This window comes from Harpegnathos saltator, unplaced genomic scaffold (genome assembly GCF_003227715.2).
Source record: "Harpegnathos saltator strain DR-91 unplaced genomic scaffold, Hsal_v8.6 scaffold93, whole genome shotgun sequence".
In the NCBI taxonomy this organism is placed as follows: domain Eukaryota; kingdom Metazoa; phylum Arthropoda; class Insecta; order Hymenoptera; family Formicidae; genus Harpegnathos; species Harpegnathos saltator.
In genome coordinates, this window is record NW_020230721.1 from 2478307 (window position 1) to 2503378 (window position 25072).

At 34.8% G+C, this 25072-nt stretch overlaps 3 protein-coding genes across 7 annotated transcripts; 1 reads left to right on the forward strand and 2 right to left on the reverse strand.

Moving 5' to 3' along the window:
• The first annotated feature begins 1821 nt into the window (after positions 1–1821).
• LOC112590628 (uncharacterized) lies at positions 1822–2892 on the forward strand. 3 transcript variants are annotated; one of them, XM_025307750.1, is made up of 3 exons: positions 1822–1992; positions 2161–2589; positions 2680–2892. In XM_025307750.1, the coding sequence occupies exons 1-3, from the start codon at positions 1878–1880 to the stop codon at positions 2817–2819; spliced, it is 684 nt and encodes a 227-aa protein (XP_025163535.1). In that variant the 5' UTR covers positions 1822–1877; the 3' UTR covers positions 2820–2892. The 3 variants fall into 3 exon arrangements, with proteins under 3 accessions (XP_025163535.1, XP_025163533.1, XP_025163534.1); XM_025307748.1 differs by having other exon boundaries at positions 2161–2892; XM_025307749.1 differs by having other exon boundaries at positions 2188–2892.
• Positions 2893–2961: 69 nt separating this feature from the next.
• LOC109503714 (uncharacterized) lies at positions 2962–5900 on the reverse strand. Of its 3 annotated transcripts, none has more exons than XM_025307752.1 (5): positions 5185–5900; positions 4821–4979; positions 4123–4333; positions 3786–3938; positions 2962–3658 (listed from the first exon to the last, which is right to left on the reverse strand). In XM_025307752.1, the coding sequence occupies exons 3-5, from the start codon at positions 4254–4256 to the stop codon at positions 3421–3423; spliced, it is 525 nt and encodes a 174-aa protein (XP_025163537.1). In that variant the 5' UTR covers positions 4257–4333; positions 4821–4979; positions 5185–5900; the 3' UTR covers positions 2962–3420. The 3 variants fall into 3 exon arrangements, with proteins under 3 accessions (XP_025163537.1, XP_025163536.1, XP_025163538.1); XM_025307751.1 differs by having other exon boundaries at positions 5180–5900; XM_025307753.1 differs by having other exon boundaries at positions 5172–5900.
• A 1945-nt stretch (positions 5901–7845) lies between these two features.
• LOC112590629 (uncharacterized) lies at positions 7846–8402 on the reverse strand. The gene is made up of 2 exons (XM_025307754.1): positions 8207–8402; positions 7846–8110 (listed from the first exon to the last, which is right to left on the reverse strand). The coding sequence occupies exons 1-2, from the start codon at positions 8355–8357 to the stop codon at positions 7968–7970; spliced, it is 294 nt and encodes a 97-aa protein (XP_025163539.1). The 5' UTR covers positions 8358–8402; the 3' UTR covers positions 7846–7967.
• Positions 8403–25072: the final 16670 nt, after the last annotated feature.

Consider the following 25072-nt stretch of genomic DNA (forward strand, 5'->3'; position numbering starts at 1 on the left):
ATTTGTGTGTGTGTGATATATGGGTGTGAAAGAGAAATAAGAGAGAAATGAATAAATTTAACCAACTGATTTACTTACGTTTAGGCTTTTTGGTTAGTGAATTTTAGGAGCGTTACGTATTGGTCAACGATTGACAAACAAATAAAAAGAAGAAAGGAGTCAGAGTGGATAGGTTCAATTATGTGACACTGGGCGAAATTGTATCTTAAAATAAACATTTATTTACCGGCTGAATACAACTGAGAGGCTTGTATATTGTATGAATTCAATGGCAACTAGTGTGAATGGCAATTAGAATTTACAACGAACAATTGATGCAAAGCATCAAAAAGAATTTCGTCAGGTATAAGAGTTTGAAGTGCCCAAATATTTTCCAAGTGTCACCCAAGTGCGCAAGAATAGTGTATCCTATTTAAAAACTAAAAGCTAAAGCCGCTGGTTGTCATCCGCGTTGTTCTTTTATATAAAGGTGGTGAGACACTCCCACGCGAGTTTTTATCACCTTAATAATAGTAGGAAAAATATGTTTCTCACGACATAAGAGTAATAATCAATAATCAATATCGTTTGAACAATTGTCTTCTGTCATTTCATTCTTCTGTTCTTTTATCAATTCATAATCATATTTCCGAACATAATTCTTTATCGATTGAATTTGAAAAGTTAAGTAAGTAAGTAAAAGTAAGTTAAGTAAGTAAGTAAAAGTAAGTTAAGTAAGTAAAAGTAAGTGGACGTAACACCTCCTTCCCCTTAAGTTATACGTGGTGAGTTAATTATGAAACCACGTATGAGCGCGATTAAAAGAATTAGAGTTAGTTTATATATGCTATTCGGAAATGTGTAAGCAATGACATAACGTCACGTTGTCACAACCTGCATTATTATAGTCGTCGAGTCGAGGCTGCGTGGCGGACGGCCTGGTTCCCGTTGGTTTCTTGCAGGCGAGCACGCCGTGCTCCCGCCGACGCCCCGCGCGTAGCCACTAGTGCCGTTCGCGGCCGCTACATGACGCGCTCACCGACTCCGCTGCTCGCAGCTAAGATTCGGCTGCCCGGGTGATATAACCGAGCGCGATAGCGAGCAGCGTGCCTTTGCATGGCCCAACGCCGATTGTGGCAATCCCTAGTGTCTGGTCTGTGCGACTTGTAGCGCCCTTTCTTATCGACCTACTTCTAGACTTCCTAGTGCAGTTTTAGCGTATAGTACAGATTCGAACCACCGCACTATACACTCAGCTGAGTTGACTGCGGTGCTGATATACCCTGCTGGGTTGAAGCTTTATGGTTAGAATCTACTGTGTTCAGCTGTGAGTTCTCTATGTTGCCACAATTCAGGAGCGAGCTTTGGTCGCCTCCATGGTGTAAGAATATAAAGTGAACCATTGCGCATAATGGCGGCTGAATGTAGCAAGAACCAATCAGAAATTTGCCCCAAAAGTAGCGCTGAGTTTAAACACAGTTTTGATGAAATGTTGAATAGTATTATAGATAAATGGAAATATATAAAATTATATATATGTATGTAATTATATATACATATGTAATAAAATTATAATGGGTGCGTTCGGGGAGCACGCTATTCGCACAATAAGTATCTAAGACCGTTCGAGGAGACGCTTTGTGGCGCTATAAAATTGATAATGACATCACTCTCAAAGCAGCGTGACGTCATTATTCGCGCAATTTTTCGCTATCATTTTCGAGGTAGGGCAACAAATGCTATTAGCGCTAATTGGCGCTTATTCTCTCCTCAAACGTTCGATTGTGCTTTAAAGTGTTAGTCTATGATCTGTTCTTTTAAAATGTGCAACCAGGCAACCAATTGCGTCAAAAGTCAAATAAAGACAATTTATTAAACTGTGAGAAACTGTATTCACAATGGCTCAACCACTTAGTCAAATATCTGAAAATGTCGAAATTCATCTTTTAGATGAAAACGACGTGACATACACAATAAAAGTATCGCCAAATGATGCAGCGCGTGCAGAAAATGGTAATTATGATGACAGAGGTTATATAAGTATTCTATATGCTAATAATTATCCAAGTATAGAAGATAGATCAGTTGATATAATGGAAATTAATAAATTAGATTAAAATAAAAGAATGTGATCGATTTATGTCTCCTTTAATATATAGATATTATTCGTTATTCTTTTAGATACGATATTTGCTACTTATCTTCTAAAAAGAGCAAAATCACAAGATTCAGATTTTGATGCAGCAAGTCTTTCAATGGAGTCTTCCAATTCTGAGGATAATAATGAATCAATGTTTAAATGGTCTCATGCGGCAATTCTATTGCTGGTAGAAAAGTATCGGCTGCAAGAAAATAACATTGTATCGGGTAAAATGTCCCAGAAAAAAGTATGGAATAATATTGCATCAGCATTATCTGTTAAAGGCTATAATGTCACTGGACCTCAATATCTTTCAAAATTTCACGGAATGACACGAACTTATAAATCTATAAAAGATCACAATAGCAAATCAGGGAATAATCTTAGAACATGGCCTTATATGGAAGTCATGGAATCTTTGCTTGGTGAACGACCTTTTATGTCGCCTCCAGCAATAGCCTCTTCAAGCAGTATGTGTTCTAATTCCAGATCTAATAGAGAATCTAACTTATCAAATGCAAATATATGTAACAATGCAAACTCAAGTAATAAAAATTTAGCTATTCAAATTCTCGGAAGCGCAAGGCACAAGAAAGTACATCAAACATTACTGAATCAATTTTACGAAGTCAGAAATTGGCTGAGAACAACAGTGATCAGAGGCACAAAGAAAACATGGACTTTAAAAAGCAAATGCTAGAATTCATGGGTAAAATTTTAGACAAATTATAAATGTTTTTATTTTAATTTACATGCAACAAAGATAAAACGAAGCTGTAGTACAAATTATAAGATTGTTTCCTTTGTTTTTGATAAAACATGTAGCATTTATTTTCTTGTTTACTTTTTAGTACAATTAATATTTTATTTAGTTTTGTAAAATATAGTATAGTAGCTGGTACATCTATTATACTGCGTTCTGTCTTCCTTAATATTTTAAACATATTCTTAAAATTTGCTTTATTTTTTAATATTAATAATTAATATTAAGTTTATACACATAAGTATTCACTAATGTCTTCCCATTGTATTTGAATTAGGTTAGGTTAGGTTAGGTTTTAGTATGGTTAGGTTAGGTTAGTTTAGGTTAGGTTAGGTTAGGTTAGGTTACCCCCAATAATTTGAATTATTTTGACGATTTTCAACTTTATGCCTATACATACATATTTTTATAATATAGTTAATTAGTTAGATAAAGTTGTTGTGTAAACATGGTCATAGACGCATGATATCCTCGGATAACCATTTTTTACGAGTATTATTCGGTGACATAATACTTTTTATCTGTCCTGGTGTACCTTTCACAACGTATTAACGACTATTTTATTTGCTTCTTTCCTTTTATCTATTTCCATTACCTGTATCATAGAAGCATTTTGCATAACACTTATCTGCAGTTGTTCTACTTGTGTGTTCAATTGTTCATTTTTCTTCTTGAGTTGTTTGTTCTCTTGTAAAAGTTTCTTATTTTCATTTTCAAAACATCGTAACTTTTGCAATAACGTCTCAGATACATCATAGTTTCCACTTTTTTGGTTTCTACAAAACGCAAAAATATATTATTTTCACGCATTATTTTACAAAATAATACTTTAGTATTACAACCAAACTCAGCATACGCACTAATTCTATTGTGTAAGTTTAAAATACAGTAAAAAGTACGTACTCATTTTCTCTTAGCACGTTGTTCAATGATATAAGAGAGTTCTGTTTATCAAAATTATCTTCTTCACTATATATATTTTCCTGGATACATTGTTCAATCTGTAGACAAGTGGGTAATTCGCTCATTTGCTGTTTAGATATTTCGGTGTTTAACCTGACAAATAATTACATTGTTAAATAATTAATAATAATAAAAGTATTACATTTAGCAATATTCATAATTTGATCTTAATATTTCAGAAACTATAAATAGCACTTAAAGTGGTATATAATGCATATAACACAATGACATAAAGAAAGACTGTACATACTACTGTTAACAATGGCAAAATACATACATTTTTCCTGTCATTACAGAAACATGATCACTATCTGACATTATTCCTTTTTTGTTTCTTCTTTTCCTGCTTTTATCCAATAGTAACATTTTTGTGGGAATAGAACCCTCCTTGAGTCGTTTCATTTGTTTCATACATGTTTTAGTAGATTTTGGCTATGTCCATCGCATTACAAAACAGTTATCTTCAAAATGAAGACTGCATATCCTTCCTACAATTATACAATATTCATATTATACTCTATATAGTCCTATAATATACCTATGATAAAATCATATCACAAAAAGTAAATTTTATTTGCAGTTATTGGTTGTTCTGCATTTTCTTACTCTATCACAATTTGTGTCTAGTTAATGAAAGTTGCTAAATCATTGATACACAATTACATTTATTAAATAGAAGACATATATAATATGACTGGTATTTATAGTTTGTGATCTTATATTTAAAACATCCTCAAACATAAGTGGTTTATTCTCTTGTTAGCTGAATTAGTTGTACTAGTACAAGAAATTTATGCAAACTTAGATATAAAAATCTTGTATGTATACTTTATTTGCTTCAATGTGTATGTATATTTTATGCATTAGTGCAGCCAGTTCAGTTAAAGAAAAGAGACAAAAAACTGATTGAATATTGCCTTACAGATCAATTAGCTATGTTATATTATATAGAAAGTATCATTGATATCAACTCACCAGAATTAATTTTTATGTTGTCTTCACTCTTTCCACAAGCATTTATCCATTTCTCTAATATCACTTTTTCCTTTGGAAATCTAAAGAATGTTATATTTTTTTTGTCGGTGTAAAATGTACGACTTTTGCAATTCTTTATACAACACGATGGCATTGTATCTGTAAACATAACCAAATATGCAGTAGATTACTGTTGACATAGCATTTACAATTGTTTTATTTTAAACATTTGCTTTATTTGTTCAGTTCAGTAATATCCAACTTATAATTATCTTTATAATCCTTATAATTATATATATACACTGATCTTGCGTGCAAACAATAAAAAACACCGAAAAAAATACACTCAACTAAAATACCTCACTTGTTTCAATGTGTCGCCATATTGGTGTTTTAAAGTTTGGGGCAAATTTCTGATTGGTGGCTACTACGCATCCACGGGAATGGTTCACCTTATATTCTTACACCATGGTCGCCTCCGTGTGGGACGGGTGAACTCTGTTTCCAAGCGTCCGTCGAGGAACTTGGCTTTCAGGAGCGGCAGGGCCGTCTCCTTCGGAGTTTGCGAACTCTCTCTCTCTTCCAAGTATCCGTCAAGGATCTTGGCGATTTGACAAGCGACGCGATCGCGTCTTTGAGCACGCTGAGCTCTCGTTTCAAGCGTCCACAGGACATCGGCGTTTCGCCGCAGAAACGACTCAGTCGCTTCTAGTGTGACAGAGCTCAGCACTTTCGTGTGCTTGGCCACAGTTCCTTTTTACCGTGGCATCTTGCTGGCCGTTGAGTCCGAAAGGGCAGGCCTTCCGAAATGACGGTCGTTTCACATTAGCGCTCGTCGATCTATTTCTTACGAGCGTTGCTCGGGTTTCTCGGTTCGGATTTACGACTCGAAAAGGCCGCACGAGATCCGAGTCTACTAGCATCTCTAACTCCGATCCTTCTGATAAGGGTGTTCTGGCATCCTTGCGTCACGGCCGTTCAACCATCTGACGCGACAACATATGCGAACATTATTTGTAAATATTTATAAGATGATTTGGTATAGCCTTCCTTTAAATAGATTGGTACAATATTTTATTTGGTCAATATAATATAATCTAATATTTGAGTATAATATAATTGGGTTTAATATAATATAATATAGAATATAAACTAATATATAAATATTTTTAATGTTAGATTTTTCTAATATCTTCGTTTTACAAATAACTCCTTTTTCCTCATAAAATCATATAATCCTGTTTCTAAAATTTCTCCTATGCATTCCTGGCATTCGCTGCCAGCTCCTCTTTCTTCTAAAACTTGTAAAACAATGAAAGCAATATAATTTTAAATTAGGGTTATAATTTCCTCTATGAATTACAAACGACGATTTCCTAGTTCTTCAAAATTTGGTGGCATATAGGCCATAAAACAAGCAGTGCATAATCTCCTTTTCTGGAGCGCTATTCTGTACACGTCTACCGACAATTGTCGGTGTCGGTAACGCTTCTTACAGACATTTGTCGGTCTGAGCTATTCTGTACAGCTCCTCACCGACGCGCGTCGTTCAAAATGAACAAGTATCGGTCGTAAACGGTAATTCTACCGAGGGGTCCCTTGGCCATCGGTAGCGCTTGACTGACGCACACGGACGAGATTATCGTCGGTTTATGCGATTATGTTAGTGAATTCGCGATTTAAGGTAGTAATACTGCACACATTGCGATTTCACATATTTATAAAATTTTTGTTTAGTTTACTACGCTTCTGTTGGTGTAAAATATAATAATGTGCTGTAAATTGTAACCCAAAAATGTGCAAGTAAGTAAATTTAATTAAAATCTCATAAAATTTAGTCAGTAGCGTTACCCTTCAATTCGTACTGCGGTCTTTACACGGCAGCAGGAAATAAAACATAGTATTAGAATAGTATTCCAGCAAACTACAGTATATAACATATATGCAAATATTACACGAATGTTATGAATATTACATGTAATATTACTTGTGTAGGTAAATGTAACATTTTAGTACGGCTCTATGTCAGCAACTTTGAATATATCATTTATATATCAGGTATATTACAAATAATATATTACTGTAACGGAACATAGACATACATGTTACGTATTTTCTCATATGATGTAATGTAACATAAACGTATATATTACATATTTTTATATGTCATATAATATAACAAACAAGGAAGTGTGTGTTTCCGATTTTGATGAAACTTTGCATATTTGTAGAGTAGCTAAAAATAAGAAACCCATATTTTTTTTATCAACAATGGCTCAGGTTTAAGGGGTGAAACTGCCCCTCAAAGTTTCATAACTCTTTATGCCGTACAATTTTGTTTAAAAAGTTTTTACATATTTGCAATAATTATTGAGATATGCATATAAATGATATGAGATAGCATATAAAGAGGATAGAATTATGAAGGGCAGTTTCATCCCTTAAGCTTGAGCTATTGTCAATAAAAAAATATGATCTTATTATTGGTCTCTTATTATTGGTTACTCTACAAACATGCCAAGTTTCGTCGAAATCGGAACACTTCACGGATGTTTCTTGTAAGTATATATTATATTTGTATAATGCAATATATGTACGTATAAAAATATTAGATTTTCTGCTTATTTATATTTTAATTAAAAATGTTATAAATATTTGTCACATATAAAGGTATCCTTATGTGTAACAAATAATTTTTATAACATATTGAATTAAAATAGAAATAGAGAGAAACATATTTAATTTTTATTTGCGAAGAAACGTACATACATATATATATTACAGTTGGGCAGATATGTATCTTAAAGTATTTAAAAATATTACATTTAAATCTTTCTATTTCATTTATTATAATATTTAAATATATTGTATTAAAATAATTATTATAAAGTAATTATATATAAAATATAAAAAATATAACACATTTATTTATATATATATGTATAATGAAATTAATAACATCGTTACATATGTGTTTACTATAATATATTGCATTCTAACATAAGTCAAGAAGAAGAAGAAAAAATATAACTTTTGCAATATAATTTAAAAAGGCATAATCTACATAAAGACATAATTTAAATAACAAAAAACTGAGATTTTTAACTTTTACGTAACAGTATATGTAAGTAGAAAATGCAGTGAAAGCTACGTCTTTATTTCGTGTGAATCATTATTATCGGCTAATATCTTTTTATTTTCTCGATCGTATTGTAGTTTGCAAAGACGAAACCATTCGCTTGCTGCAGTTTCAAAGTCGCATTCGTCAACACCTTTGGCTCTTAACGCATCTAATAACATATTCAGTAGTAGAGTTAATATTAAAAATAAAATCCTTACTAATTTGGATTAGAAATAAAAATATGCAACTTGTCAAAATAGTTTACCTTTTATGATGCGAATGCATTTCAAATCGCACATGCGATGATTATTCCTACGACCATACCAAGAACAGTCTATACCGAATTCATTTGTAAATAAGCGGCTCATACATCGTTGCACCAAATTTTTAACACTTTTTCTTCCGATTTTTTTCATAAATTCTACCTGAAGGTATACAATTTAATTGTTCATGAACATATTAATAATATTAATACACAATAAAATAAATAATAAATTATATAAATTATATAATTAAATTTACTACTACTTTTATAATACATATTTTTAATAATAAAGTATTATTTAATAATTAACTTACAAAATTGACTTTTGTTTCAACCATTTCCAAGTTTTCCTCAAATCTTTTAAGGTTCTGTATGGAATTTATAGGAAGTATGTCATCGAATATATTCATAGACTCTTCTACGTTAATACCTCTGCAAAACTTTCAGTCTTTTGTCGATACTTTGTACATACTTTAACGTCTCCACACAAATTGGAATCAGTTTTTCTAAAACAGAATAAGTTGAAACAATGTATGAAATAATGTATGAATTTACTTTGATTATATTGCTTTTGATTAGAGTGTAGTAAGTTAAAGTATCATATATTAAAAATATATATAATATATTATTATTAATAATATAAATATATAATGACACAATAATGAGATAAATGTAAAATAAAGTTATTACCAATATCGGTAACCGTAACTAATGGAGAAAGAGTTGAAACAACATTGAAATCTAAAAAGAAAGTTATTATATAAATTGTAGGTATTTTATGTTACATATAAATTTATTCGATAAAAAAATAGCTTCAATAAAAAACAAATTTATTAAATAAAAAAATAGTTATAATAGTATGTCAGCTGATTAATAGTAAGTTTGATCAGAGATTATAGCTGTTTATATCTGCAACCAGCTTGTGTCTTATTGACAGAGCATGTTAATATAATTTTATAGCACATTATTGGTGGATGGAACGACATATTCTACTCAGTTTTTACCGTCAATTTGTCATTATACTCTGTTAGTAAATTTTGTTGTATTTCTACTAATAAGCTGCCAAAACAATTTACAGATACTGCGCAAATTTGCTTGTATAGATTTGGTTATCTTAGTATTAAAGATAATATTATTAACATTAAAAATAAAATAATTTTAAACTCTTACTTTGTACATTTATTTCGTCTGATTCTGTTACTACTGGGTTATTAATATCATTGATCTCACGTGCTTGTAGTAGATTAACTTCCTGTGTTTGCGAATTATCACATAATGAATTTAGCATAGAGCTTTTTTCGATAGCAATTTGTGAATTTTGTTCACATGAAGATTATTTCTCGTACGAGAATTGTTTGCCATACAAACGATTTGGCGTAAAAAGACTTTTTTCGACGACAATTTGTGAATTTTGTTCACATGAAAATTGCTTCTCATGCAAGAATTGTTTGCCATACAAATGGTTTGGCGTAGAAAAGTTTTTTTCGACGACAATACATAGCTGAATCTGCTGTGCTTTATTTATAAAAGTGAAAAAAGACGCGCGATCACTTGAATTATTAACGTAATCATGGTCTCGAGCATTGAATGGCGCAAGTAATATTTCATGATAGTAAGAACAATTGCATGTCTTCACAAGTTTGGAAACAATATAACCGCTTATATAATAGAGAATATTTTCTCCATAATTCGAGAAATTGTTCTCATTAAGAACCTGAAGCATTTCATCAGTAAATTGTACGCTATCATCAACAGTATTTTCATAGAGAATTCTTTTATTTGATCGAAATTCATAAATGGGTATAGAGTCACAAATATCTGATAAACAGTTAGCATTAAAACTTGCAGTCACAACATTTTTATACAAAAGTCGCCGTACAGACCACAGAAATTGCTAAATATCAGGATTATTATTGAAACCACCACGTGAATGAAGACAACAAGAATACAATTCTATGTGGTCTTGAGAAGTTATATGTAAGAAAATATTTTAAAGGTTTCTCTATTTTACTCAATAGATCTATTGCTAGTCCACGAATATTTTTTATATCAATCAAAAATCCAAGGGCAAAAGTGTGCCTTTGATGTTGTAATATTGATTTTCCTTCACATGTTAGATTACGGATGTATATTTCTGATTCATTTAAAACATCATTCCAGTAGTTAAAGTTAGACAAAGAAAGTGGTGCTTTTAATCCTTTGCCATATGAATTCCTACTATTCAACAAGTCGAATAATCTATCAAATATTCGGATAAACTCAGTAGTCGCGTAACTATCCTGAAGTAGTTCACATTTATCGCTTCTTAAATAGTCAATAGCATTAGCGACACTACAACTTATCACTTGCGCTGCTAAAGAAACTTTCATTTTTTTATTGCTATAATCGATATGTATAGAATTCAAACGATTAGCAAATTTGAAACCAATTTCCTCTTGCATCTTGCGTAAATTTCTTACATATTCAAACGCTATCTTTCCACTAGCTAAATATAAATTTTTCTTTGCGAAAACATTTCTACATAATTTTACCATGTGGCATGCATCAAATATTACATATATATTAGAATTATTATATGGGTGTTTAAAATGAGTTGTGAGGTAAAGCAACAGCCTAAATTTATCATTGTAGAAAAGTTAACTTTTGCTCCATCACAGGTAATAGAGCGCACTATAATTCCAGCATCATACAATCTTTTTATTGCCTCAAGAAGTAATTTACTTTGATTGTCACTTGTAATTTTATTTACGAAAAAGTGAGCTACTGGAATCTTAAATTTAGTGTTGTATGAAACAATCTGAAATACTAGAGCTTCTGAAGCAATATCCTGTTTCGTTATATTGTAATTTTAGATTTTTCTCAACAAATCCATAATCTACATATCCTTTTAATATACTATTATTGTGGTCATATATTACACTAGACTTAATGGACATTGAGTCTATTATTAAAGCTACATCTTTTAAATAGTCACAGTCAATACTTTCTTTTTTTAGAAACTGAAAAACGGTATCAAGAAAACCTATTTCGCAAGAAAAATATGCAACATATCTCCGTAATGTTATTTCATGAAGTAGACTTAAGTACTCACGAACAAAATTATATGCTTTTGGAGAGTAAAAATATAGTATAACGTAGATGCAAACATTTTTATTTTATCTGAGTACGTTCTCTCAAACTTTTTATCTTTATTCTTCAATTCATTGTTTAATAAATCCAATTTCAAACCACTAAACTGTGTGAAGAGTATTTCTTCTAACTCATCTGATGAGTTACCTGCATCTTTTAAACGCTGCAACATATCTCTTACATTTGACAGTTTTAAGTTTCTTCGGTATAATCTACATCTCAAAATATTATTCTCACGCTTCAATTTTTCTTCTCGATCACTTAATTTAAATCGTTGTGGAGATATTTGTGTTAATACATTCTAATTAAAATACAATTCAAAAATTAATAAACAGGATACAAAAAAAGGAATAAGAATAAAGTAATTTGACAAATCAATTTACCTTTATATCAGGAGATACTTGTATTTCTTTCTCGTCCTTTTTTTTCTTTTGTAATGGTTCATCTGACAAGAATTTGTCTGTATCTTGTACTTATTATTATGTATAGATATAGTATTTTCATTCATAATGCATGATTTTGCAGTATTTTGGGCTAATATTTTTTTATAATTAGTGATATCTATCAAAATAAGTCGTGGAAAAATATTTGGGATTGCAGTTTCTTTTAATATAAGTTTAATATAAGTTTATTAGCGCTTCGATAATAATCCGATTTATCAAAATAAGTATGGCACACTCGCAAATTTGACTTTACTTCCTTCACAGTCAGTATAACACGCAACCATTCATTTAATATGCTTTCTCCTTTCGGAAATCTACATATAAAATATAAAACTAATAAATCCAACATTTAAATAAATTATCAGAAGTTACGTTTGTTCATAATATTGTATTCATAATATTGTATTGTGTTCATAATATTTCATAATATTGTATTACTTGAAGAATGATATATCTTTGTTTGAAAACCATCTTTCTTAGCAAATACAACAGTATTTTACCATTTTATTTTTTAACTTTCTATTTATAATCTTACAATTTTTATAACTTCTCACTTTTCTTTCACCCTTTCACTTATTACTCTCTTTACTTTAGCGACTAACTTTTTCATTAACTGTACCTCACCATCCCCATTTTTGATGACATTGTGGGTCTGACAAAGATAAGAGAGGAACTAGGGAACCTCTCTCTTTATTCGCATGCGAACAATAGAATCGTACGCTAATGCTCGTTCCAGTTAGTATATATTTCAGTGACTGGTAGTGAATTTTAGGACGCAGCTTATGCTACGTCTATAATGGGGTCGTAAAGTCGTAAAGTCATGAGCTGGGTCCTATGGCGATGCTTGTACAAAGTTCAACTAGTCGCTGGATCGGAGTGTAAACCAATCAGAAAGCAGGATATTGCCCGTACATAATACGAATGATCGATTGTGTTTGTGTGTTATTGAAATAGAAATATAATGGAATTCTGTGTAATTTGTAGTATTTCTTTGTTATTAAATGCTTACCATTTGAATTTAATATCGATATATTTATATCTAAAACGAAAAAGACAAAGAAGATGGTGGATAAGATCTATAAATAGAAGCAGAGATTATTTAGGATATTTCAATAAACAATTCAAAGAGGCATATGAGACAGATCATGAAGAATTTTTTAGTATGACACGAATGACACCTGTCCAATATGATTATTTGTGCCATATTGTCAGACCTTTCCTTAGAAAAAGGAGATATATAAAAAGATATATAAAAAGGAGATATACGAGGGTGGTCCGATAAATACTTAGCCTACAAAAGAAAAACGAAAATTTTGGAAAAGTGGCGATTTATTTCTCAACATAGTCTCCTTTTAGCTCGATACACTTGACCCAGCGATGCTCCAACTTCTTTAACCCGTCTGAAAAATACGTTTTCTCGAGGTCTGCAAAGTAGGCCTTCGTGGCGGCGATGACCTCCTCATTCGACTCAAATTTCTGTCCGGCGAGTGACTTTTTCAAGTTTGGAAACAAAAAGAAGTCGCACGGAGCCAAATCTGGAGAATACGGTGGATGGGGCAGCAGTTCGTAGCCCAATTCGACCAATTTGACCGTGGCGAGGGCGAAGGTGTGAGCCGGTGCGTTGTCATGGTGGAAGAGCACTTTTTTCTTCGCCAAATGGGGCCGTTTTTTCTGCAATTCGGCGTCGAATCGGCCCAATAATTCGGCATAATACAACCCTGTGACCGTTTTGCCCTTCTCCAGGTAGTCGATGTAGATCACACCTTGTGAATCCCAGAAAACGGTGGCCATCACCTTTCCGGCCGATAGGACAGTCTTCGTCTTCTTCGGAGCACGTTCGCCGGGTGAAGTCCACTGTTTCGACTGTTCCTTGGTCTCTGGTGTATACCAGTGGATCCATGTTTCGTCGACGGTCACGAAACGACGCAGAAACTCCTTCGGATTGCGCTTAAACAGCGTCAAACACTGCTCTGAAGTGGTCTCACGGTTGCGCTTGTTGTCCGGAGTGAGCAAACGCGGCACCCATCGCGCCGACAGCTTTCTTATGCCCAAAATTTCATGCAGGATATGACCCACGCGGTCTTTTGAGATGCCTACTGTCTCAGCTATCTCGCGCACCTTCAATCGGCGGTCTGCCAATACGAGATCGTGAATTTTTGTCATGTTATCCTCCGTGGTAGCCATTTTCGGGGCACCTGGGCGTGGCTCATCAAAAACCGACGTGCGACCACGTTGAAACTCGTTAAACCAATTTTTGACGGTCGCCATCGAAGGAGAAGAGTCACCGTACACAGTATCCAAGCGCTCTTTGATTTCGCTGCGCGATTTCCCTTCCAAAAACAAGATCGAATCACCGACCAATATTGCTCTTTTTCCATTTTTCTAAAATCCGCGGACACGCCCGCTTCCACACGCGGTCTAAACAAAACTACGAGTCCGATTCGGCTGAAATTTCGACAGTAGCCGTCTACGAGAATGTACTACACGATAGTAAATTTCTCTTGCGATAGTAGCGCCATCGGGCAGTGAGGCTAAGTACTTATCAGACCGCCCTCGTATAAGATGATATATCTTATGAAAATCTGTTGATACCACAAAGCAAGGCTATTGTTTCATGATTAAACTGTATGTTCTACAAAAGTATTACTTTTAATATTCATATTGAATTTTCTTCTTTTAACAGCACAACTGTTATATAGAGAATATAGAGAAGAAAGTTGCAACTGTATAAAAATACGTGAATCTGATTGATGGTATACTTTTAATCTCGATTGAATTTAAAAATATATACCAATCGGATCAATTTTATAACATTTACATAACTTTCTCTGCTGATTGCTGACAATATTCCATATAGAATCCAACTACACTCGTATAACATATGCTATAATAGGACAATTATATTTTTAATATTTTCTATCAGCAATGACTATATAATTATTCACTCATGCTAAAATGATTCTAATATTTCCAACAGTTTGATAAAACATTTTATTCTTTGTTGCATACGAGGGCGGTCCGATAAGTACTTAGCCTCACCGCCCGATGGCGCCACTATTGCAAGAGAAATTTACTATCGTGTAGTACATTCTCGTAGACGGCTACTGTCGAAATTTCAGCCGAATCGGACTCGTAGTTTTGTTTAGACCGCGTGTGGAAGCGGGCGTGTCCGCGGATTTTAGAAAAATGGAAAAAGAGCAATATTGGTCGGTGATTCGATTCTTGTTTTTGGAAGGGAAATCGCGCAGCGAAATCAAAGAGCGCTTGGATGCTGTGTACGGTGACTCTTCTCCTTCGATGGCGACCGTCAAAAATTGGTTTAACGAGTTTCAACGTGGTCGCACGTCGGTTTTTGATGAGCCACGCCCAGGTGCTCCGAAAACGGCTACCACGGAGGATAACATGACAAAAATTCACGATCTCGTATTGGCAGACCGCCGATTGAAGGTGCGCGAGATAGCTGAGACAGTAGGCATCTCAAAAGACCGCGTGGGTCATATCCTGCATGAAATTTTGGGCATAAGAAAGCTGTCGACGCGATGGGTGCCGCGTTTGCTCACTCCGGACAACAAGCGCAACCGTGAGACCACTTCAGAGCAGTGTTTGACGCTGTTTAAGCGCAATCCGAAGGAGTTTCTGCGTCGTTTCGTGACCGTCGACGAAACATGGATCCACTGGTACACACCAGAGACCAAGGAACAGTCGAAACAGTGGACTTCACCCGGCGAACGTGCTCCGAAGAAGGCGAAGACTGTCCTATCGGCCGGAAAGGTGATGGCCACCGTTTTCTGGGATTCACAAGGTGTGATCTACATCGACTACCTGGAGAAGGGCAAAACGGTCACAGGGTTGTATTATGCCGAATTATTGGGCCGATTCGACGCCGAATTGCAGAAAAAACGGCTCCATTTGGCGAAGAAAAAAGTGCTCTTCCACCATGACAACGCACCGGCTCACATCTTCGCCCTCGCCACGGTCAAATTGGTTGAATTGGGCTACGAACTGCTGCCCCATCCACCGTATTCTCCAGATTTGGCCCTGTGCGACTTCTTTTTGTTTCCAAACTTGAAAAAGTCACTCGCCGGGCAGAAATTTGAGTCGAATGAGGAGGTCATCGCCGCCACGAAGGCCTACTTTGCAGACCTCGAGAAAACGTATTTTTCAGACGGGTTAAAGAAGTTGGAGCATTGCTGGGTGAAGTGTATCGAGCTGAAAGGAGACTATGTTGAGAAATAAATCGCCACTTTTCCAAAATTTTCGTTTTTCTTTTGTAGGCTAAGTACTTATCGGACCACCCTCGTAGGTACACGTTTTATTTCATTTAATAAGACTGTCACCATATTTTTCTCTTCTTCTGTATCTGGCGTGGAAGTTGTACTGTTCAGCAATGCTGGCAAAGCTGAACAGGCTGCAGTAACAGCCTGTGATGATTCCATAAGTAGAGAATTCACATCAAGACTTATATTCTTTCTTTTTCTGATATCTGTTTTAGGCACTTTGAGGTTATGTTTATTTGCTGGATCAATATTCTCGCTATCTGAAATTTATTTAGAAGTGTTACGAATGTAATTAATGATTAAGTTTTCTGTGGAAAATACTAATTTATCAATCACTTGCCTTCAGAAATATTAATACAATTTTTATTGCAAGTAGGCGAGTTTGCTGATAATTTCTTTATCATTGATCCTTGTGATACTGATGAAATTTGTGAAGGTGACTTTATCAAAAATGAATAAATAAGTGCCGTCCACAAACCGATATCATTTTCTCATGTTGTTTACATAGCGTGATATATAAAATCTTTCCTCTGATTGGTCTATTGTAGCTCAAGTTACAATAGTCGCTGAAATTGGATTGGAACCAACTCAAGCGACTGTGCTTGCAAGCGTTTTGCGATCGAAAATAACCTTTCAGTCGACCATTCACTGAAAATAAAATCTAATTAAATTAAAAAAAAATGCATTGATTCAATTACATGTCGACATCACGGGCGAACACAAACATTTGCAATAAATTCAACAGTATCTGTGATTGACTAGTACTTTAATGAAAGAACAATATATCAGGTGTAGTAAAAAGAAATCCATTATTTTTCCAATAGATGGCTTTAGTTATCTGTATCTCGCGTTGTATAAGTCCGATCGGGTTCCACTAGATGGCGTTAGAAAGATGAGATTTCGTACTAAAAAAACTTTTGTGACAGTTTTGTGATTAGTTGACTCAGTTTTGTTTGAGCACGCGTCAAAGATGGACACTAGCAAAGAGAAAATACGCTATATTTTGCAGTTTTTCTTCGATAAAGGCGAAAACGCAAGCCAGGCGGCTGAAAATGTGAATAGTGTTTATGGTCCTGATACTGTAACAGCCAATCACGCGCAATCTTGGTTTCGTCGATTCCGTTCCGGTAATTTCGATGTCAAAGATGCACCACGCACTGGAAGGCCAATTGTCGAAAATATCGATAAAATCATGGACATTGTCGAGTCCGACTGTCATGTAAGCACTGTTTCGATTGCCCAAGAGCTAAAGATTGCACAAAAAAACCGTTTGGAACCATTTGAATAAGGCTGGATACAAAAAGAAGCTCGATGTATGGGTGCCACACGAGTTAACGCAAAAAAACCTCATGGACCGAATTTCCATCTGCGAATCGCTGCTGAATCGCAATAAAATCGACCCATTTCTGAAGCGGTTGGTCACTGGTGATGAAAAGTGGATCACTTACGACAACGTCAAGCGAAAACGGTCGTGGTCGAATCGCGGTGAGCCGGCGGAAACGGTGGCCAAGCCAGGATTGACGGCCAGGAAGGTTTTGCTGTGTGTTTGGTGGGATTGGCAGGGAATTATCTATTATGAGCTGCTCCCCTACGGCAAAACTCTTAACTCGGAACTGTACTGTCAACAATTGGACCGTCTGAAGGAAGCAATCGCCCAGAAGCGGCCAGCTTTGGCCAATAGGAGAGGAATTGTGTTCCATCAGGACAACGCCAGGCCATACACATCGATAGTGACTCGGCAGAAGCTCCGGGAGCTTGGTTGGGAGGTTCTTATGCATCCATCTTATAGTCCGGACCTGGCACCAAGTGATTACCATCTGTTCCTGTCCATGGCGAACAGTTTTGCTGGTGAAAAATTCGCTTCAAGAGAGGCTTGTGAAAATCGACTGTCTCAATTTTTTGCCAATAGGGACGAGAGCTTCTATGAGAGAGGCATAATGAAATTACCTTCAAAATGGCAACAAGTTATCGAACAAAACGGCGCATATTTGATCTAAATCGGATCATTCTAACTATGGTAATTAAAGCCTTCAATTTCATGCAAAAATAATGGATTTCTTTTTACTACCTGATATCATCTTTGAACGAATAAGATGAAATATTGAATTGAGACACATATTATTGTGATACAATTGTTACATTTAATTGAAGCAATATCGCATAGTATTATTTCAATGCTAATTCCTGTCGAATAAAGACGTGTTGCATACAAGAGTAAAGAAATATCGTGTAACTTCAATTGCAAATTAGATGGTAGCAACTATAGATCTACTCTGACCAGCAATATGTGTAATTGGTTTGATTACAAATCTAATTTTCTGTATCAAATATATATGGAATAGTAAAGAAATATCGTGCTGCTTCAATTGCATATGACATGTTTGTAACTATATGTCTACTTTTAACAACAATATGTGTAATTGGTTTGATTACAAATCTAATTTCCTGTAACAAATATATATGGAATAGTAAAGAAATATCGTGTTGCTTCAATTGCATATGACATGTTTGCAACTATACGTCTGCTTTTAACAACAATATGTGTAATTAATTATATTACATATACAGGGTGTCTCAAAATTGAAAACCACCCACTCCATAGGGACGTAGAGCTAAGCGAGAGGATGATAAAAGTCCTCTTCCATTTCGTGATAATGGTTATAGTTTTGAAATAATAACTGCGTAAAGTTTGACGTTTGTCACGCCCATCGCGGCCTACAGACGCTACAGAAGGACAGAAAAAGCGAGTAGTTAAGGGCTTTACAATTTAATAATATAGTTACATGTGCAAAATTATATCAATTGCACATTATAGAAGCGAGAAAAACATTGTATATATAACACTTAAATTTTTCTGTTAAAATGTGATAATGATTATTACGTATATGAAAAATTGTATCAATTATACATATAATTAAAGCAAGATAAGGTTGTACTCAAAGCTCTTAGTTCCACATTAACTTAAGTCAAAGAAAAGTACATTTAATTCTTATCAAATATGTTGTAAGTAATAGTACCATACGAAATAGTACAATATGAAAAGTAAAAAAAAATACACAAGTTTTATATGATACATATATTTATTTATAGAAAGAAACACAAATCATCTTATATAAGATGATTTGTGTTTCTTTCTATAATCTTCTTTCTATATATCGCACGCGTATACTACAAACGTATCGAAATTCGACGCTTGACATTTACGGAACAACCGGAACATAGGTTTTACTATCAACAAAAATATGCAAGTTACAACTTTTATATGTTTCTAGTTTAGTTTCTAGGTTTCTTATTATAGATAATACTTTTGCAGATCATTCCTCGGAATATCAATCAATATTTTATTTTAAATCATTAAATATTTTTATAGAGCCATAAGAAATACGCGTTGAAGCATCCATTGAATCAAAACTTTTGAAAAGTAGTAGACAACTACTCGTAACACATAAAAAGATATGCATTGTACCTTTAGACAAAATTCTACAAAAATTCGTAGAACTGCCAGATGTGTATAACAAAATAACAACCAATATTGAAAACATTAAAAAGAAGGAAACAATAATAAGTATATTACAAGGCAAAATGTGGCATTCCATTGAGTTACAGTACAAAAATGTTTTACCGTTAATTCTTTATTTCGATGATTTTGAAATTAATAACCCATTAGGCACTCATCGTGGTTTACATAAACTCGGTGCAGTATATTGCACTGTAGGTGGTATACCAAAGGAGTATGCGAGTACTTTGGATAATATATTTCTAGTGCAATTACATAATGTTGTGGATTATGTAGAAGTTGGAAATAAACTAATTTTTGCAAATCTTATTAGTCAGATTAACAAACTTCAAACTGATGGTATAACCATAAATATTGGAAAATCGCAACGAAAGCTACATTTTGTATTGTTACATATACTTGGAGACAATTTAGGATTTCATGCCATATTCGGTCTAACGACAAGCTTCAATTGCAATTATTCTTGTAGATTTTGTCTTGTGAATACAAAAACCCGACAAAAACATCTCGGAACATAAAGAATTATGTCGAACGGTTGAAAATTATGCAACAGATGCCGTAGCTAAAACTCATGGTATTCTCGAGGAATGTGTTTTCCATTCAGTCATAAATTTCCATCTTACAAAAAATATCACTGTAGATGTGATGCATGATTTATTTGAAGGAATTGCTCGGTACGGTTTAGGTAATATTTTATTTACACTAATAAAAGTAGACAAATTATTTTCTTTACAGACATTAAATGATAGAATTCGTTTTTTGATTACGGAACTGATCCTTCCGTTAACATACCGCCATCGATTAACAAAGATACTTTAATTAAAAAACATATTATTTATACAGCAGCTGAAATGTCCTGTCTTTTGCGATATCTAAGTTTAATAATCGGCGATTTCATTCCGAAAAAAAATAAAACTTGGCGCTTGTATATAATTCTTCGGAAAATAATATCTATTATAATGGCAAAAGAAGTAATCGATAAAAATTGTATCTCATTGAGGGAATTGATAAGTGAGCATCATAAATTATATATTGACTTATTCAACGACACGTTAAAGCCGAACCATCATCTTTTGGTGCATTACCCTCGAGTTATGCAAGAGATGGGACCTGTAAAGCAAATGTCTATACGTTTCGAAGGGAAACAAACAATTGAAAGAGACAGCAAAAGTTGTTACATGTAGAAAAGATCCTGCATATACCTTAGCTTATAAACATCAGCTACAATTAAATGAGAGATTTATTTTAAATAAAGATTTTGAGATACGTTTAGAATGGGGAGAAATATTACATGAAACTCTTACAAATATTAAGTTTTATGTTGAGTTTAAAAATATTTTGCCTGATGTTTCTTTTAATTATAACTCTCTTGGATAAATGTTAACGGGTCGTTTTATAAGCCGAATATGATAATTACTGTTAGTAAAAATGATTACAATTTGCAAAAATTAAACATATAGTAAAAAGTGAATCTTGCGATATACTTTTCATATGTAAGAATTTACAAACTGTTCAGTTCAATGTTCATTTTTATGCGTATGAGGTGATAGAATTGAGTTCTTGGAACGTTATCCGTCAAACACAGTGAGAGAGAGAGAGAGAGAGAGAGAGAGAGAGAGAGGGGGGGGGGGGGGGGGGAGGGGGGAGAGAGAGGGAGAGAGAGATCCTCTCTTATCCTTGTCTAGCCCACAGTGTAACAAAAGTGAGAATGCTGAGGTACAATTTGATGAAAACAGTTAATTGTAATATCATTGGAAGTAAACACTGAGGATGTATATAGAATCCGCTTAGTTTCTGATTCGGACGGTATTAGATGAGGACACAACGCTATGTTTGATACACGGCGACGCTCTTTCTTCTCTCTCTCTCTGTCTCTCTCTCTCTCTCTTCGCGATTCTGATCTAGCATCCAGGTAATATATATTTCAGTGATCACAATATAGTTGGAAAAAAGTCCCGACTTAGCTCATTCACAAAATATATGTTGCCGAGAGACGCGAAAGCGAGCGTTTACCTGAAACTCGGTACATGTACAAAACAAACACGCATGAGAGGCGATGTTTAGGAGGAAGATAAATATAATACAAAGATAGATAAATACCGAGTGACGAGGTTTTTGTATTTCGTTTTCAAGTATAATTTTTGCTCGTTTTGTGATTTAAATTTAAATAAATAATCTTATACAAAACATTATTTCCGACACATGGCTACATACCTTAACGTGCACAAGACTTTGTTCACATTCTTGCATCGAAGGTTTCCAGTGACTTTTTCCCGATCTCCCGGGAGGGAGGGAGAGAGGGAGGGAGGGATGGAGGGAGGGAGAGAAAGGGAGAGGGGAGAAAGGGGGGAGGGGTGAGGGGGGGAGAGATTGATTCTTTATTAGCTTTCTCAGCTATTTTGATTACATATGTTTACATTAATCTTTATTTATGTTACACTACTTATAATAAACTCTTTTAACATACGCTTAAATATATCCAATCTTTCGCACCGTTTAACTTCGTCCGGCAGAGCATTGTACATTATTACTCCCTCAAAGAATAGACTTTTTTGCGCACTTTTTGTTCTACGAAAGTCCACCGGGCAAACAAGGCAAGCCGGGACCAATGTTCCCGGCTTGCCTTGTTTGCTTTTCAGTTCTATGTCCCACTATACTAAGTCTATCACTTAGCTGCTCTGGCATCATGTTATTTAAAATTTTGTAAATAAATATACTCATATTATAGTATAATCTCTGCCTTATGGACATAAACTGCAACGCTTGCAGCATACGCTCGATTTTCGCATATCTGTCACATTGCAATATGACTCTCATAGCTCGGTTTTGCGCTTTCTGCAACCTACTTAGCTGTGACTTACCCAAATCAACTAACAGTGTCGCACAATACTCAAAGTGCGGTGCTATAATTGTCATATATAATACATCTAGTATATGCCGATATATAATTTCCTATTCTATTTAAAAAACTTATTTTTTTCCCTATTTTCTTTAACATGTAATCGCAGTGATCGTTAAACCTAAGTCTGTCATCAATCATTACGCCTAAGTACTTCATTACTTCTATCCGCTCTATCACAGTACCATCCAAACATTTCACAGCAATATTACCTTTCAACTCTTTTCATATACTTCTAACTATCATATATTTTGTTTTCTCTGCATTCATCTTTAGTTTATTATTATTCATTCATTCTTCCATTACTGTTGAGGGTTAAAATGAACGTAATGACACAGATATACATTGCACCTTTATGTATATTCAATAAGGTTTACAATCCAAGAAAAGAAACGATAGAACAAAACGTTATGACGGGTTTTAGAGAGCGAACATAATATGGCTCAAGAAGAGGTACACACGCGATAAAACAGAGGGAGGGCTTTAGTAGAATTTGGAACACATAGATATCGCTATAGAACGTCTTGAATACCAGGTGTATGCATAAGTTTTTTCCGGTTTTTTGGTACAAAAAAACATGTAATTTTCAAGGGAAATTAATTTTTGTTTTATTTAAAATATTGGCCATTGGCTTCTACACATTTCGCCCATCTTTCAGGTAACTTATGAATACCATGCCAGAAAAACTGCTTGTCTTTTGCGGCAAACCATTCGTCGAGCCATTTTCCAACTTCCTCGAAATTGCTGAAGTGCTGCTCTGCGAGCGCGTGCCCCATTGATGCGAAGAGGTGATAGTCAGATGGCGCCAGGTCTGGCGAATACGGCGGGTGCAGAAGGATGTCCCATCCAAGCGATTTCAAGGTTTCTTTCACTGGTTTTGCTGTGTGAGATGGCGCATTGTCGTGTAACAAAATCACTTTGCCATGTCTTCTGGCCCATTTCGTCTTTCGATTAATGCGTGGTTTAAATTAATCATTTGTTGGCAATAGCGTTGTGTATTAACGGTTTCGCCGGGCTTGAAGAGTTCATAATACACAATACCGCTCTGGTCCCACCAGACACAGAGCATGGTCTTCTTGCCGAAGCGATTTGGCCTTGGTGTTGAAGGACCGGCTTCGCCAGGTGAAAGCCACGATTTTTCCGCTTCGGGTTTTCAAAATAAATCCATTTTTCGTCACTCGTCACAATTCGATGCAAAAATGATTTCCTTTCGTGGCGTTGAAGCAGCACTTCATAAGTGACTTTGCGATTTTCCATTTGACGTTCATTCAAATCGTGTGGGACCCATTTACCGAGTTTATTGATCTTCCCCATTGCTCGTAAACGTCTGCTGATTGTTTCTTGTGACACATGTAATGCTTCTGCTAATTGCCGTTGAGTTAGAGTTGGGTCATCATCCAATAACTCTTGCAATTGCTCGTTTTCGCATTTTTGTGGTCTACCAGAGCGCTCACTGTCTTTCACATTAAAATCACCACTTTTAAATTGTCGAAACCATGTCTCACATGTTCTAATCGTCTAATTCTAATGGAGCGTGTTCACCATATGTTTCTACCAGCAAACGTTGACTTTCAGCAGCCTTTTTCTTTTGATTAAATAAGAAAAGCAATGCGTGTTGCAAATGTTCTTTTTCAGGCACAAAACTCGACATGATCACTGAACGATAAAACAAAGATGCTAGTTTTTGGCGGACTCAACTTGTGTGTGTTTGTAGTTTAATGTCAGACGAACAAAATGACGTATGTGTGAAATTAATACGCTGCGTACTTTTCGCTGGCGCCATCTCTTAGTTAAACCGGAAAACACTTATGCATACATCTGGTATACATTTCTTAACACCTCCTCGTATTCATGACGTCATTCTCAAAATCTCAAGATATGTTGAAATCTTTATCCGTGTTAGATTCTTCGTAAGTAAATCAGCTACCTGCTTATCCGATGAAATATAACCAACAGTTACATTTTCAGCTTCCTGTTCTTGTCTAATTCGATGAAAACGAACTCCTATATGTTTAGTTCTTCGGTAAAACTCTGGATTCTTTGACATCGCTATTGCAGCTTGGTTGTTCACTTTCAATTCAGTCTCCCTTGTTTGTTTTAGACCAAGAGATTCCAATAGTGGTCGCAACTACAAGAGCTCCTTTAACGCTTCCGAAATTGCCATATATTCTGCTTCTGATGATGAGAAAGCAGTAACTCGTTGTTGTGTAAGACTCGATGACCAGGCTATTGGTCCACCATGTAATGTAAAGATATATCCAGATGTTGATTTTCTTTCCATTAAATCACCAGCATAGTCGGAATCACAGTATCCAATCAATCCTTCTTCTATCTTTCCATAACATAATGATAAACCAGTCATGCCTCGAAGATATCTCATGACATGTTTAACTGCTTTCCAATGTAGTTTGGATGGATTATTTGAAAATCGAGCAAGCGTGTTCACATACGATATGTCCGGCCTTGATATCAATGCAATATGATTCAGACTACCCACAGCTTCTCGATAAGGAAATCTCTTTTCAATAGCCTTCTCTTCATTCTTCAGCTCCGACAATTTGACAGAGTAATCCATTGGTGATATTGTGGTTTTACAATTCT